General features: G+C 46.3%; 1 protein-coding gene across 1 annotated transcript in view; it reads left to right on the top strand.

Annotated features, from left to right (window-relative positions):
- Nucleotides 1–5,056: 5,056 nt before the first annotated feature.
- Nucleotides 5,057–17,227, top strand: part of SLC24A1 (solute carrier family 24 member 1) — a 33,035-nt gene continuing 20,864 nt past the window's right edge. The window contains exon 1 of the mRNA XM_012555028.2: nt 5,057–6,931. Coding sequence (XP_012410482.1) covers nt 5,057–6,931 — 1,875 coding nt within the window. The remainder of the gene's footprint in view (nt 6,932–17,227) is intronic.

The raw sequence follows: 17,227 nt of genomic DNA on the forward strand, positions 1-17,227 counted from the left end.
CAGAGCGTAGGCCCCGAAGCGGGCGTCTCAAGGACGGCGCGGGGATAACGTCAGGGCAGCGGGGAGGCCGGGCGCTGGTCCCATGTTCTTCCCTACCCCAAACCGCGGACCCGCAGCCCCAACAAACAACGAAAGACAGCTCGAAGCCCCCGCCTCCCCCACTCACCCCGCGCCCATCGCCGGCCACAGTCCGTCCGTAAAATCTTTCCGCTCGCGCTCCACAGCCGGAACTAAGCGGCCGCGCGACGAAAGGGAAGCCGGCGGCCCCGGGACTGCGCGAAGGACGGGGGCGGGGCTTTAAGGGCTGACGGGGGCGGGGCTTTAAGGGCCGACGGGAGTGGAGCGACGGCCCAGCAGGAACGCTAGGGGGCGCGTCCTTCTCGGCGCTTCGCTGCACGGTGTTCTGTCCGTGACGGCTCTTCTCGTCCCCTCAAGTCCCTCGCTCACCTCGCCGAGCCCTGGCTATGTAGATCCTTTCCTTTCTCCCTGCGCGGCTTTCTATTTCCCGCCCCACCCCCCCTTTCTGCACACACATTAAAGGAAATCAATACTTACCTTCCTTTGCACAATCTCTCACCCACTTTATTTTTTTCCTGCTTTGAAACAGTGAACTGCTGTCCTAGAGGCTTTGAAAGGCAGAGCGGCTTGGTATTCACTCAGGCAGAGTAAAGGTTAGTGAGCTCAAAGGGAGGTCCAGCTATCCAAATCTCCTAGGCCACTTGTTGAAAGTGCAGATTCCAGGTTCTGCCGACTGAATTGAAATTTCAGGGGTTGGTGGCTGGGAAACCTTTGGTGTTAAGTTCCCAAGATGACTTCATTTACAGAGATGAAAGGTAAGGCGTGAGTGATGGAGGAAACGGGAAGAGAAAGGGAAAGATGGACCCACATCCCTTTTGTTCTTATCTCCCCTCTCCTTGTCCATCTTCCTTCCTGCCTCCTCATCCACTCCCAAATCATACTTTCAAGGTCCAAGCTATTCCGTTTTCCCATCCCTGTGACCATTCCACCCTTTTCACCAAAGTGAAAGTCCTGAGAAATCCTAGATCTGACCCCCTCTCTTTCAAAAAAAATTTTATCATAGAAATTTTCACACTAGACAAAGGTAGGAAGAATGGCATAGTAAATTCCCAGGTGCCCGTCATGGTACACAGCTTCACTGTCCAGTCATACCCAGTCTTGTTTTATTTATACCCGTACCTGCTTCCCCGTACAACGTGTTATTTTGATGCAGATCCCAGATACCATAACATTTTATCCATAAATGTTTCAGTATGTATCCCTAAAAGAGAAAGACTTTTTAAAAATCATAGTTACAATACCATTATCAAAAATAATTAGCAATAAATCCTTAATATCATCAGATATCCAGTCAGCTTTCAAATATTCAGTCATCTCATAAATACCATAAAGTTTACTTTTTCACACTTCGGTTGTTTGAATCAGGATTCAAATAAAGTCCATTCCATTGCAATCTTGTAAGTCTCTCTTGATCTGTTGGTGTCTACCTCCATCTCTTTTCCCTTGTAATGTATTTGTTGAAGAAACTGTGACCCTTGCTTTTAATCGCTATCAATCCTCCTTCAGTCTTTTCCACAACATATGAGAAAACCACCAAGTTTCTCGCTATTCTAAAATAATAGAGAGACTCACAGAGCAAAGGAAGGCTTTTACACAATGCCAGTGAACTTTCCTCTGCTCTGTAAATAGGAGTGGGCCTTACTTACCACCAATCCCTGGTGCCCGGCGTCAACACTGAATATGCGTCTGTGGAAAGAAGACAGGAGAGAAAGAAGAGAGATTATTAGCAAAAAAAGTCAAAGGGGAAAGCAGAGACATTCTGGAAGACACCACATTTGTCTAAGTAAGTAGGACTGAGCTTCTTCACTTGGGACACCTTCTCCTTTGAAGTTTTATAAATGCTAAAAGTTTAAGACCCCTTATGATCTAGGCCCCTACCTATTTCACCAGGCTCACCCCTTACCCTCTCATCTCATTGTAACTAACATCTTAATACCTTGGTAGCATCTTTTAATGAAAAAGTAGATAAAACAAAACTAGGTTTTTTTCATTGTAAAAGTAATTCATATTTATGAATTCAAACAGTTTCGAAATTGTATATAAAGTGAAAAATAAATGTTTCCTCTCCTGGAGGTAACCACATGAATCTTCCTACCGCAAGTCTGTTTGCAGCCACTGGCTGTGAGAGATGGAGTACCGGGATGTTCTTATTTGGCTGCTTGCTTTTGTTCGTTCAGCATCCACTGGTTACAAAAGTACAGCCATTCTTATGTGATCTGACATATGATTTGCAAAATGTTCTCTACGTATGTGTTCGTGTGATAATGCTATACTGTTCTGCAGTGTGTATATGTGTATGCATATATATGTGTGTATACATACACACATACAGACACAGTCCTAAGTAGACAATAATAAAAAAAGCAAGATATATGTGCGTGGATATATGTGTGTATGTATATATGTGTGTACGTATATGTATGTGTGTATATACATACACATATATGCACAGTCCTACTTACTTAGTAATTATCGAAGCAAGGTATATATGTGTGTGTACATATACGTAAAACCCAAAACAAAACCCACTGCCGTTGAGCCGATTGTGACTTACAGTGACCCTATAGGACAGAGGAGAACTGCCGCATAGGGTTTCCAAGGCTGTAAATATTTACATAAGTGACTGCCACATCTTTCTCCCACAGAGAAAGCTGAGTGCTTTAACCACTGTGCCGTGTGTGTGCGTGTGTGTACACATACACACATATATACACAGTCCTGCTTACTTAGACAATAATAATAAAAGCAAGGTATGTGTGTGTGTGTATATATATATGTGTGTATGTATATATATCTTATAGGGTCACTATGAAAACATAAGGATCCCTGATGGCACAGTGGTTAAAGCACTTGACTGCTAACCGAAAGTTTGGCAGTTCAAACCCACCAGCTGCTCTGTAGGAGAAGGACGTGGCAGTCTGATTCCGTAAAGATTCCAGGCTTAGAAACCCTATGGAGGCAGTTCTACTATGTCCTGTAGGGTCACTATGAGTCAGAATCTACTTGACGGCAACGGGTTTAATCAGGGAAACCCTGGACCACCTATCATTCCCATAGTTTAGAAACAAGCTTGAGAAGTTCACCCAGCTTTGGGGGCCCACAGAGAGCCCCCGTCTGCGTCCCTGGTGGAAGGTCCACCCCTTCAGGCTCTGTCAGAGGCACCGGGACCCAGAACTTGTACAATGCCCTGATAAGCTTCTTAGGGGAGGTGGGTATTAGCCAGGATTGGATATTCTTCCCCTGACATGCCCTTCACACCTGACCCTGCCATGAACAGCATTCCACAGGGGAACTGGGGGCAGGAGAATGGGGTGTTCCCTGTTGGCCAGCTTCAGACCCACTCTTCGAGACCCTGGATTCTGATGAGTTTCCAGAACTGAGAAGACCCCCAGATGTCGAGGTTTGAAGGTAAATGGTGTGATAGGTAGGAGGGATCAGCTGGGGTGCCAGCTCAGCTCTGTTATAGAACACAGGCACACCAGAAAGAGAGGGACCCTCTAAATTTTTTTAGGGGATTCAAATGAGCTTGCCACACAGTGCTTTGTCCATGGCAGGGGGCAGGGCGGTGAGCTGGTGAAAGAAAATAATAGGAATCAAGGACAAGAAAGGAAGTTCACTTATTCCTTACTTCTTCTTCTGCCCACCCTCTTTTTCTTTTTAGGACAATTATATTTGCTTCTCTAATTAGTGTGGTTTGCTGGAAAGACTGGGGAATTAGGAGACTCATCTGCTCTGCTGCTCACTAGCTGTGTGACATTGAGCAAGTCACTTCTCTCTGGACCTTGGTTTCCTAATGTTTCAAACGAGGGGTTACCCTAGACAGTGTCGGTAATTCTTTCTACCTTGAACACTAAGATTCTATGGGTTACTCAGCTCACTTCTAATACATTATTATCATATGTAAAACCAAACGTTTCTGGTTGTAGTTCTGTAAGTCTGTGGACATTGATTAGAGGTTTATTAAATATTCAGTTGAGCTGGGTCTCATGTCCTTCCTTATAAAATGAGAGTTTTTTTGAGGGCCTTTTATGTTCTTCCCTCCTGCATTCCAGACTATTACATAGCACGTGATTCTGTACAATGCTTTGTGTAATCAACATATGTGTTATCATGTCCATTTCACAGATGAAGCACCCAGGCTCCGCCTGTCCAGGGTGACACAGCTGGTAAGCAGCAGAGCTGGGAATCCAGGCTTTGACTCCATACTGCAGTTCCTCCCACCACACCACACTGTCTGGGAAAGTCCATGACATTAACTTCCAAGCTTTGTCCTCTCTGGTTGATGCAGTGGGATTGTTTTACGTCAGTCCAGAGAAACACGTGGAGCCTTGATGTTCCCGCCAGTACCTTCTACTGCCTCTTCGTTTGGTCTGAGGCTTAAAGTCATGCCTCCCTCCCTCCCTTCTGCCTTTGATGGGGTGAAACCTGTGGCCTGGGGCACCAACCTCAGAAGACTGAGCTCCCAGCAACTCAGGCTTGGAGCCTGAAGAGTGCTAATAGCCCTTCTGCAGGGAGCCCAAGGAGAACAGGATAGACTCCATAGAGCACCCAGGACCCAGCTCAGGAACTTGGGCTGCTGATACCCAAACAGAAAGGGTGACTAGCAGAGAGGACCACCAGCTACTCTTTTTCCCAAGACTAGGCATTACTCTCTAGAGAAGGGGGTGGGGCAATTTTGCTCTAACAAAAACAAGTGCCCTTCACCACAAAAGGCTTCTACATGATACTTTTGTGTCCCCCAGGGGCTTCCATCCTTACTTTTTTTTTTTTCCAGATGAAGGTGTGGTGGGTCCCAGCTCTCCTCTTAGGGGCAAATAACCGTTTTTTTCTTTTTTTTTTTTTTTTAAGGTTTGTGGCTACCACCTGGCTGGGTTTCATGGTGAAACTTGCCCTAATCACCAACCTGAATCCCAGAGCAGCCCCCATCTTTCCATGGACAGAATGAGAAGCCTTTTGTAACCAGACACAACTAGCCACCATGGGGAAACTGATCAGGATGGGGGCGCAGGAGAGGCGGGTACTCCGGCCAAAGAGGCTTCATTGGAGTCGCCTCCTCTTCCTATTGGGAATGTTCCTCATTGGTTCCATTTTCCAGCACCTGAATAGCCCCTGGGGTCTCCCCCGACTGTGGGAAGCAGTCTCTTCCCAACACCCGGTAAAACTGGCCATCCAGGACCTCTCCAATGATGAGATGGTGATGGTGAGTAGTGACCCTCCAGAAGCTAGCTCTAAAATGGAGGGTGAGATGCTGGTGCCTCAAGCCACGGTGGGCAGGTATAAAGCAACGCCTGGCATAACCATGGAAAACACCCCCAGTTCACCAAGAAGAACAGCCAACATCACTCCAACAAAACCCAAGAATAATTACAGCCCAACAGCGACAGGCACAGAAAGAGTGAAGGAAAGCACCCCAACCACACCCAGTAGAGTATTGAATCATTACACCCTAACTTCAGGTAGACAAACAGTAAAGAATTATACCCCAACAACACCCAGGGGAGAAATGAAGAGCTCCCACCCAACTCAAGTCAGCAAAAAGGTGAAGAAATACACCCCATCCCCACCTGGTAGAACAGTAGACAATTATGCTTCATCCATATTCATGACAATGAAAATGAGCCATGTGATCACCCCCAGGACAGCAGTGAAAGATAGCGAAACTATGGTGACCCACAAAATAATGGGAACCAATACCCCCAAGAGAATAGTAGAGGAAAACACCGCAACTACTCTCAAGGGAGTAGCTGATAATACCCCAGTTTTCCTGACAAATGAAGTAGAAAGGAACATCTTGACTTCTCCAAGGAATGTAGTGGAAAAGAACACCCTGACTACCCCCGGAAGAGTGGAAAATAACAGCTCAACCAAACCCTGGGGGCTAGTGGGGAAGAAAAACCCAACAACTCCCCAGGGAGCAGTCCTGGAGCACACCCCAGCCATTTCTGAGGGGCGAGTGACGATAAGCACCAAGCCAGCGGAAACTGAAGCCTCCACTGTCCCCTGGAGTGTTAGGAATTCCTTACCCAGCACCAGCGTACCAACCATCGGAATAGCCTCAGCCACCTTCTGGGGGCTGGCGAAGAAAGCTTCCTTAGCACCCAGCACCTCAGTAACCCCCAGGGTCGGGGCAAATCAGACCACCCAGGTCCATCATTGTGTGGCTGTGGAGCCAATGCCTGCTGTACCCACCACCCCCTCCCCCAGCCTGACAACAGAGGAGCCCGGTCGCAGCCCCTCAGTGCCACCTTCCAGCCCCTCAGACCTCCACCCCAAGGCGGAGTACCCCCCGGACCTGTTCAGTGTGCAGGAGCGGCAGCAGGGCTGGGTGGTCTTGCACATCTTCGGCATGATGTACGTGTTCATGGCCTTGGCCATCGTGTGTGACGAGTACTTTGTCCCAGCCCTGGGCGTCATCACAGACAAGCTGCAGATCTCTGAGGATGTGGCAGGCGCCACGTTCATGGCTGCTGGGGGCTCTGCCCCTGAGCTTTTCACCTCCCTCATCGGTGTCTTCATCTCCCACAGCAATGTGGGCATTGGCACCATCGTGGGCTCCGCTGTGTTCAACATCCTCTTTGTCATCGGCACCTGTGCCCTCTTCTCCCGGGAGATCCTTCGTCTCACCTGGTGGCCCTTGTTCCGTGACATCTCCTTCTACATCCTTGACCTGATGATGCTCATCCTCTTCTTCCTAGACAGCTTCATTGCCTGGTGGGAGAGCCTGTTGCTGCTGTTGGCCTATGCCCTCTATGTGTTCACCATGAAATGGAACAAGCAGCTCGAGCTCTGGGTGAAGGAGCAGCTCAGCCGGAGGCCCATGGTCAAGGTCATGGCCCTGGGGGACCTCAGCAAGGTAAGACAGGCTGGCCAGGCTTCTCTAGCTCCTCTGGGGTGAGCAGGTAGGAGGGGAAGCCAGGGCTGAAGAGTACAAACTTCCTGGTCAGACTACAAGAGATGGGTACTTCTGGTTCCTTTGTTATTCATTCACCATTTACAGAGTACCTACTCTCTGCCAGGCGCTGTGCTGGAGCCTTTGCAAGTGTGACCTTGGTTCAACCCTCCATCACCCTATAAAATGATTATTATTAAGATCCCCCATTTGCAGGGGAAGAAACCGAAGCCTAAAGAAGTTAAACCACTCGTTCAAGGTCACACAGCAGATAGGTGGTGGAGCCAGAATCTGAACCCAGGTTGTTCTGACGGGATCTTTGGTAATGACATTTGAGCTGGACTTTGGAGACTGTCCAACGAGATACCAGGCAGGGGAAAAACTGCTAATGTTTTCCATGTGCATGGTGTTTAGGGTTTGTCTAGCACCCTCACTTTCATTTAATCCTGTTTGTTCACATTCCAAGCTGGGTGGCTTGGATTGCATCTAAGAAGAAAGGCAATGTTTTGTTTGTTTTTCATTTTGGAAAAGATGGGATCTCCACTCATCCACTGATGAGCCAGCCCTAGGGGCAGAGCCCGCTTTCTGTGCTGACTGCAGACCAGATACCAGGAGCTCCAATCCAGCCCAGAAGTTTCTTCCCATGAACTTCTTTCCCCCTATCCCTCCACCCCCACCGCAGGACCTTCTTGCTAAATTTATTGGATAATTCAATAACCTGGAAGATGAGATTAAGTGATCTCTGAGAAATTCATCCCAAAGTTTCTTATTCCTTGAGATTCCAAAGTGAGGGTAACCTCAGGAACACAGACCCCCCATTTCTCTCCTGCTCCTAGAGGGCGAGTTTAGGGGAAGGACTGGCTCAGAACCTGCCCATTTCAGGTCTCAGAGGAGCCACTGGTGCGAGCAGAATTTTGCATGCAAAGAGTGGAAGGTCTTAGCTGCTTAATCCAGAGCAGTTTTGACGAGTGGGCAAGACAGAGACCCAACGCAGCAACACATCTGGGAGTTATGTGATGCCGGGGAGATGAAATGTACTTCCTTTGAGTTTTTGAACTAGGAGTAAGGAAACCTGGGTTCAAATCTCATTCTGTCTCTAATTAGCTGTGCGACCCTTCTCTTCTCTGGGGAAATGACCTGTCTAGCTCTAACATTCTATGAGAATGTCCTATGTCCAAGTGCGTTCAGCTCTCTTGGGACCCAGCCCAATGGTTATTTGTCTGATACGGTCAACAGAGCTTCAATTTCCTAATTTTCAGATGGCTCAGAAAGGAGAAATGTCCTGTTCAGGGTCAGACAGCCTGCAGAAGACAGAACTGGAATGGGAACCCAGCCTCCTACTTCCCCATTCAGTGCTGTTTCCTACCAGACCACTGATCCTCGAAACTATAAGCTTAAAGAAGAAAGGAGGCTCAGAGCATTACATTATTTACCCTGAGGAGGTAGGGGCCTCCCTCCTAATGCAGGTGTCAGGGTAGGCCTTGTGTAAAGGTGGCTATGAACTCCTGACACTGTCCCGTGAGAAACATATCTAATGCCTCGATGTGCATCAGGCCAGCACTTTTCAAAATGCCTCTGACTTACCTCCCATTCCTTCATTGCCATTCTACTTAAATTCTACAAATTCTGGATTTTCAGTTTTGTCAGAGCTAGACCATCAAGACAAAGCTTGTCAAGCATAATCATGATTTCAGAAGAGAATTTGTAACCTACTTAAGAGACTCTTAAAAACTTTATAAGGAGCCCTGGCGGTGCAGTGGTTAAGTGCTGGGCTGCTAACCAAAAGGTCAGTGGTTTGAACCCACCAGCTGCTCCAGGGAAGAAAGATGTGGCAGTCCGCTTCTGTGAAGGTTATAACCTAGGAAACCCAGTGGGGCAATTCTACTCTGTCCTATAGATAAGAATAGAGTTCTTATTATTTGCTGAAACAGAGCCAGTAAGACTTTCAATTAACAGTATTATTTTTAAAGAAGCAGGTTGAATTACTGGCTATGCTTGAAAGTAAATCTGCATTTATTTAAAATCAAGATCTAACCACTAACAGCTGCCTTCTGAAAATTAGTCCAAAAAACTCCAGAACTATAGTTATTTTAAAATGGTTTTAAAAACACATGGATTTGGAGTTTTATTCTCTTGTAGCAGAGAGAGAGGGAAGTGCCTTTGCTTGTATCTTTCTGTCTGTGTCTGGCTGACCAGGACCTATGAGATGGTTAACCTAACCTAAACCTGTGGCCATCGAGTTGGTTCCGACTCACAGCGACCCGATAGGACGGAGTGGAACTGCCTCATAGGGTTTCCAAAGAGCAGCTGGTGGATTCGAACTGCTGACCTTTTGGTTAGCAGCCGAGCTCTTAAGCACTGTGCCACCAGGGCTCCTTGAGACAGGGACAGGAAGGACATGGGGGCCTCCCCCTTCCTCTGTTGCCACCCGGGGGTGAGATGTGGAGGGCGTGGCCACAACGTCAGATGCATCATTGTCACTAAATGAGGAAACAATTTCCAGGGTCTCTCCCCTCGCAGGAGGAGCCCTGGTGGTGCAGCGATTAAGTGCTCGTCTGCTAACTGAAATGTCGATGGTTCAAACCCACTGGCCACTCTGCGGGAGAAAGATGTGGTAGTCTGCTTCCGTAAAAATAACAGCCTCGAAAACCCTATGGGGCAGTTCTACTCTGTCCTACAGGGTTGCTATGAGTCGGAACCGACTCGATGGCAGCAGGTTTGGGTTTTTTTTGAAGGAAATGTTCAATGTTTTTATAATTATCAATACAGTCTAACTTAGCTCGATTCCAAAACCTTGTACCTAGTTTTGAAGTGCTCAATGTATTTGTTTTGGCCAAAAATGACAAATATCTGAATTGCCTTGACCACAGAGTCATAAAAAGCAAACAAACAGCACAGCTGAGGCGCTAGCCTGACTGAACCTTATTTGTATTTGAAGGACGACAAACTCTTTTTATAGAGAGAGTTTAAGACTGAAGTGAGAGGTCACAGGATTGGCCAGGAAGGACTAGCCCTCTCCGTGAGCTGCATGATCGGCAACAGCCGCACGGAGGCCCAGGGGCAAAAAGGGGTGCAGGGCGAGGAATGAACCTGGTCCAGTGCCTTTGGGAACCTTGTACCCACACTATACCCCCAAGAATACCTCACAGTGGGAAATTCTGGAGAAAATTCTGTCATTCTTTCCTAAATGGGGTTATTTTCTTCCCTGTGGGATTTTTTTTTTTTAAATTAAACCACCCAACAAAACCCCAAGCAGACAAACCTCCCTAAGGGCTGGGCCTCCCCTTTTTTGTGAAAACCAAAAGTCAAACCAGTTGCTATTGAGTTGATTCTAACTCTTGGCAACCCCATGTGTTACAGAGTAGAACTGCTCTATAGGGTTTTCTTGGCTGTAATCTTTATGGAAGCATCTCAGGGGACGTCTAGCTCAATTGACATAACATGGTCTACAAAGAAAACGTCTTGCATCCGACTGTGGTGAGTAGCGTCTGGGGTCTTAAAAACCTGCGAGTGGCCATCTAAGATACAGCTACTGGTCCCATCTTGGCTGGACAAAGGGGAATGAAGAAAACCAAAGACACAAGGGAAAGATTAGCCCAAAGGACTAATGGACCACAACTACCACAACCTCCACCAGACTGAGCCCAGAACAACTAGATGGTACCCAGTTACCACCACCGACTGCTCTGGCAGGGATCACAATAGAGGGTCTCGGACAGGGTGGGAGAAAAATGTGGAACAAAATTCAAATTCACACACCCAAAAAAAAACCAGGCTTGCTGGTTGGACAGAGACAGGAGAAACCTCGAGAGTATGGCTCCTAGACACCCTTTTAACTCAGTACTGAAGTCACTCCTGAGGTTCCCCCTTCAGCCAAAGATTAGACAGGTCTTTAGAGCCAGCAATAACACACGTGAGGGACGTGCTTCAGTGTTCAATCATGTATATGAGACTAATGGGCACCCCAGCCCCAAAGCAAAGACGAAAAAGCAGGAAGGAACAGGAAAACTTGACAAATGGAAACAGGGAACCCAGGATGGAAAGGGGAGAGTGTTGACTCATTGCAGGGTTATCAACCAATGTCACAAAACAGTTTGTGTGTTAACTGTTTAATGAGAAACTAATTTGCTCTGTAAACTTTTACCTAAAGCACGATAAAAAAACAAAACAACTTTATGGAAGCAGGTCATCAGGACTGTCTTTTGTGGCGTGGCTGAGTGGGTTCAAACCACCAACCTATCCGTTGGCAGCCAAGAGTAAAACATTTGCGCCACCCATGGACCTCCTTTCTGGTTAGGGTGGACATTTATCCAGAGGGCCCCCCATCCGTGGCCTGTTCAGCCAGCTGCCTGCTGTGGAGACAGGAGGGCGTAGACAGGAAGCACCCACCAGGGCCCCTCCTGCCTCTGCAGTCCCAGCCATACCAGGCTCCAGGGAGTCAGTGAGGGACAAACTGTGCTCCCACAGAGCCCATCTGAGCCTAGACTGAGGGGTTCCCTTCCTGAACTGTCTAAAGAATAGTCAGCTTTCCCTGATTATCAGGAAAAGATAGTGAGTTGAATTCTCAATTGTAAGGTTTCTCTTCCTCATATTAATTAAGCTCTCAGTGCCCACCTGCTAGTGGGTGCTAGCAGATGACAAAATGAATGCATAGGAAACAAACAAATATTAACAGAAAAACTCGACCATCTGATCACGCCTGGCCCCATAGCTTGTTGTTTTCACAGATAGGAGTTTGCATGTAGTTGAAATTTTACGGTGCATTCATACAACACAGGACTATTTTTTCCTTGTCCATATGATGCAATTAAACATGAAATTAGGTATTTCATGGTGCTTCATAAAGAACAGCATGATTTCTAGATGCTCTGCCACCTGAATAAATTGGAAATATGAAACAAGCAGAAAAGCTGTAGTGTGTATGGGGGGATGGCCACATAGTGCTGTGAAGGACACAGCAGTGCATGTGATGGAGAGTGACTGTTGGTAGTGGGCCCCCTTTAGTGAGTGAGGACAGGGGACATCTCAGAGGAGAAGTCCAAGCAGAGATCTGCAGAATGAGAAGGGAAACCACCCCATGCTGTTTGGGGAAGAGTGTTCCTGGAAGAAGGAACAGCATTTGCAAAAGCTCTGAGCTGGGAAAGAGCTTGCCATGTTAGTGGAAAAGCATGCAGGCCAGTGTGGCTACTGAGTAAGGGGGAGAGTGGTTACAGGACACCGCTGGGGAGGAGGGTCGGCGCTCATTCATGCAGGGCCCTGTGGATCAGATACGGAGTTTGGATTTCATTTGAAGCACAACCGGGGGATGATGTAATGCGAGTCATATTTTTCAAAGGTCACTCCTGAACTGCAGCATAGAGAATGAATTGTAGATGTGCAAGAGCAGAAGCAGGGAGTCCGGTTAGGAGGCTGTTTAGAGCCTCCAGGCAAGGGATGGTGGTGTGGTGGAGACACGTGTATATATCTGAGAGAGATTTTGAAGACAGAACCAGCTGCGCCTGGTGATGAAGGTGAATGTAGAGGGTGAGAACGCAGAAGTCAAGGATGCTGCCGGGGTGTTTGGCTTGAGCAGCAGGGTGGATGGTGGTGCCATCTACAGAGAAAGGGAGGACTTATGGAAGAATAGGTTTAGGGAGAATAAAGAGTTCCCACTCTGGAATGGTGAGTTACACGTTATGGTCACCTCAGTGTAGATATGTCCAGGAGACAGTTATACCAATGGGCCTGAAGCCCAGGAACAAGGTCTGGGCTTTTTGAAATTTGTGAATCACCAACAAATACATGGTAAAGTCAAAGACTGGCTGATGCCACTCTGAAAGAGAGTGTGGTAGAAGGTAAGACAGTCTAGGATTAAGCTTTAAAGGACTCCAACATCCATTCATTCAGCAAGCACTTGTTGAATACCTTTGTATGAGACACTGTGTAGGATCTAGGGATAGGTGATAAGTAAGGAATAGCCCCAGCCCTCCAGGAGCTCAGCCTAGTGGAGGAGCTGAAGTTGACTCAGGTTTTGTGGGGCTTGACATTTTCTTTAAGAAAAAGGCTATAAAATCATTGCTGCAAAAGTAGGTACAAGGCGTTGAGAGGAATTTGTGTAGGGGAGCGATGGGCCCTGAAGCTTAAGCATCATCAGTGTCATGGTAAATCCTCCTCTGTGGGGAAGACAGACAAGAAAAACCAATAGTTACAATAACGTGATGAGTGTAGTTATATAGGTAAGTGCAGAGGGATTTAGTACTACAGAGAGGGAGCGTTTCAACAGACCAGAGAATCAGGGAAGGCTTCCTAGCAGCAGTGATGCTTAGCTGGATCTTGACTAAAGTAGGGGCAGTTGGTCTTCTAGGCATGTGTGAAGGCCAGGAAAAGAGAGTGTGAAGAGACTATAGCTTCGCTGTCCAGCATGGTAGCCACCAGCCACATGTGACTACTGAGCACTTGAAATGTGGCCAGTCTGAATTGAGATGTGCTGTAAGTCTAAAATTTGCACCAGATTCCGAGGGCTTAATATGAAAAAAAAAAAAAAAAAGAACTGTAAAAGATTTGGTAATGATTTTTTATACTAATTGTATGTTGGAATTATAATATTTTAATCTATTGGGTTAAGTAAAATATATTGTTAAAATTATTTTCACCTGTTCCTTTTTACTTTTTTAAAAATGTGGCTACTAAACAATTCGAAATTCCCTGTGTGGCTTGCATTATATTTCTGTTGGACAGTGATCTGTACGCGGCAAAGGGCTAAAGTCCAGAGTCCCCTGCTGGAGTGTATGAGTGAAGGTAGGACTTAGACTGAGGGCTCAGGAAATATTTGGGGAATGAGCGTTAACAACGACAACAACCAAAAAAAAACAGACAAACGTGTGGTTCAGGAAATGTGTTGTGGAGGGTTTAGAAGGAGATGACCTTGCCTGTTGCTGTCGAGTCGATTCCAACTCATAGCGACCCTATAGGACAGAGTAGAACTGCCCAGTGGGGTTTTCAAGGAGTGCCTGGTGGATTTGAACTGCCGACCTTTTGGTTAGCAGCCGAACTCTTAACTACTACGCCAGCAGGGTTTCCTAGAAGGGGATGGGTCAATGATTAATGGGGGCATCAGTGGGAAGTAGAAATTGGAGGTCAGGACAAGCCCCCAAGGGACTGCCATAGTTTGCCACCCCAGGTCCCCAGAGAACAGCTGCGAGGGATCCCATGGTTCATCCTCAGCAAGGTGCTGGTTGTTTGGCTATTGTGAAGATACTCTGTTCTAGTTCTTCAGCCCCTTTGCTAATTTTTGTGAAGAGAAAGAGGAGGTGGGGATGATTAGGCTGAAGAAAGAGGAGGGAGAAGGACCTCATTTCTTTATTTATGCTAAAATAAAGAAAAGAAATGAGATTTAGTAAAAAAGAAAATCTACTGCAGATTAGGAGATTGGGGTTCTGTCACTAGTTTTGTGACTGCGGGCAGGTCACACAGAATTTTTCTGCACCTGTTTTCTCATCTGTGAAAATAGCAGTATTCATACCAGCCTTGTCCAGTGTATAGAGAGCAAGGTATATTAGTGGTTGCCAGGGCGGGAGGGAGGGGGAAAAGGGGTAAACGGTGATGGAAAAATTGCATTGATTAAGGGTAGGGTTGCACAGCAGATTATTGTAATTGTGTCAATAAGTTGTACACCTATAAAAAGTTGCATTGGCAAAAATTCTGGGATAGATGCATTTACAATAATACAACAACAACAACAAAAAGAGTAGCTGCTGAGGCTGATATGTGCAACCAAACACCTCATGAGACTTGTTCCTTTGTTTGGAGGTTTAGGGTCATGGTTTCATGGGACATCCCAGTTAATTGGCCTAATAACACGTTTAGAGCTTCTACTCTATCTCCTAGTTCACTGTGTAGTGTTTAGGGTCTTAAAAGCTTGCAGGTGGCCATCCAAGGTACAACGATTGATCTCTATTTACCTGGAGCAACAGAGGAAGAAGGAGAGTCAGGAATAGGAGGAGGATATGGAATGTGTGGCTAATTGCCTCCATGAACAACTGCCTCGTTTGCCATGAGACCATAAGAACTGGATGGTGCTTGGCTACCATTACTGAACATTTTGATCAAAGATTCCATAGACGAGTCCTGATCAAGAGGGGGAAAACACAGAACAGAATTTCAAATTCTCATGGACTCTAGACTTTCTGGAGGCATGGAGGTGGATGAACCCCTGAAACTATTGCCCTAAGATAATCTTTAAACCTTAAACCAAAAATATCCCCTGAAGTCATCTTAAAGCCAAGCAAAAGTTTAGCTTAATTAGTAAAAGTCTGCCTTGAGCATTACGCTGTTTTAAGAACTATATAGGATCAAATTGACAACAGCAACATGAAGGATTAGCTAGGAACCTTAGGGAGCAGTGAGTTTATGTTAATGAGAGAAAACAACTCAGAAAAGGAGGGTGAGAATGGTTGAACAATTCAAAGAATGTAATCAATGTCTCTAAATTGTATATGTAGAAACTGTTGAAAAAAATACTAGCCTTGATTATTTCACAGAGTTAGTAATCTCAAATGACGAAACGAATGGAAGGACTTCGGAAAGTATGAAGTGCTTAGTGAGGTTCAAAGATATTAATATGTACAATGAACAGTGAACCCACAGAGAAGTCATCAGGGGTGTGCACCATGGGGACAGAACCAGCCATCCCAAAGGGTAGACTGGCCCTTCACAGTTTTTGCCTCTGAGTAGAGCACGTTGGGTCATTACCGGTGGGTTGGAGATGATAAATGCAAGATGGCAGGGGGATTGGTGCTGTAGCCTCCTAAGTCCCAGTAAACTCACAGGTGTGTCATAAAAGAGTTGAGGGGATTTGTTCAGGAAGTTCCCAGTGCCCCCTTCATATTCAGCTTAATTATTTCTGCTCTTTCATTCATTCGTGTGTTCATTCATTCAACAAGTTTGTCCATGCATCCAAATCTCCCCCATCCTTCAAAGCTTCCTCATTTCCACCTACTGCAGGAAGTCTTCCTTGCCCATCCCATCCCAGTCTCACATTTCATATGGCTGTGTAGTCATTGGCCTCCATTCCCTTTTGGACATAGAATCCATGTCCTAAACATCTTTGTATTCCTACAGCCACTAGCATGGCACCGTGTAAACAGCAGGTGTTCAGTAAATAAGAAATGAATGAATGAATGAATTGGATGAATGGGTGGATGGCCCTGGAGCAGGCAGTATTTTCTATATTTTTCTGAGCAGAACAGAGAAAGGGGTGTAGCCAGTCCAGCTCTGGTTCTGGCCTTAGGGGTTGGTAGGGTGGGGGAGGCAATGGGAAGGTGAGGACAATTACTAGGGGCAGCCATTAGTGACCCTGCTGCCTAGCAAGAGCACTGGAAGCCACTTCGGAGTATCCACTCATTCAGCTCACCTTTGCTGAGCACCTGCTGTGTACAAGACACCCTGTTGTAGGATAGGGGAGCAAAAATGACTATATCGTAACTTCACTGCTTGGCCACAAAAAAAGAAAAAAGTGGAGTCTAGCTGGGTAGACGATTCACGTTATGTGAAAAGTTAAACAATGGTATTAAAAAAAAAAACAACAACAAAGACAATGCAAATGGTATTACAAGTCAGAAAATGCCAAGTGGCAAGCAAGTGGTCCAGACAGAAAACGCTGTGGGCGTGACTCTTCATCTTGGGTTTTGTAGGGCTGTCCCATTTCCCAGCTGGCTGTCCTATGGCTTCCCCAGGACACTGGCACTTATCTGATGACACAGCCAAATTTTGACATCACAATACATGCTCACTGTTGTGCACCGTTTGAGGAGAGAGGTATTGTGGTGAGTTGACAGGGCATTGGGGAAAACTTTATGCAAGAATTCACCCTTGAATTTCCTGGCAGCTGGATAGGATTTGAGTAGACAGGCATGGAGAAGGCATTTTAGGATAGGGCAGAGGTGTAAGTAAAGGAGCAAGTTGGAATAGATGAGGTGTATTAGAGTTGATTCATTCATTCAGCAGATACTTACTGAACACTTGCAAAGTGCTGAGCAGTGTTCTGGTGTTGGGCACACAGTGGTGAATAAAATAGATACTCTGTCTTCAAGGTGCTAGTATGGCAATCAATTTACTTGTGTGTTTATTAACATAAAATAAATGGAGGAAAGTGCTATGCAGGAAAAGGAGTCTATAAAAGAGTATTACGTGGGCTCCTTAGCTTCCCAGAGGAAGTGACATTTCAGTGGAGACCTGCAGCATGAGGCGTGAGGGGTGACCCTGTGATCAGAGTAAAGGGCA

This window comes from Trichechus manatus, unplaced genomic scaffold (assembly GCF_000243295.1).
Source record: "Trichechus manatus latirostris isolate Lorelei unplaced genomic scaffold, TriManLat1.0 scaffold00030, whole genome shotgun sequence".
Classification (NCBI taxonomy): domain Eukaryota; kingdom Metazoa; phylum Chordata; class Mammalia; order Sirenia; family Trichechidae; genus Trichechus; species Trichechus manatus.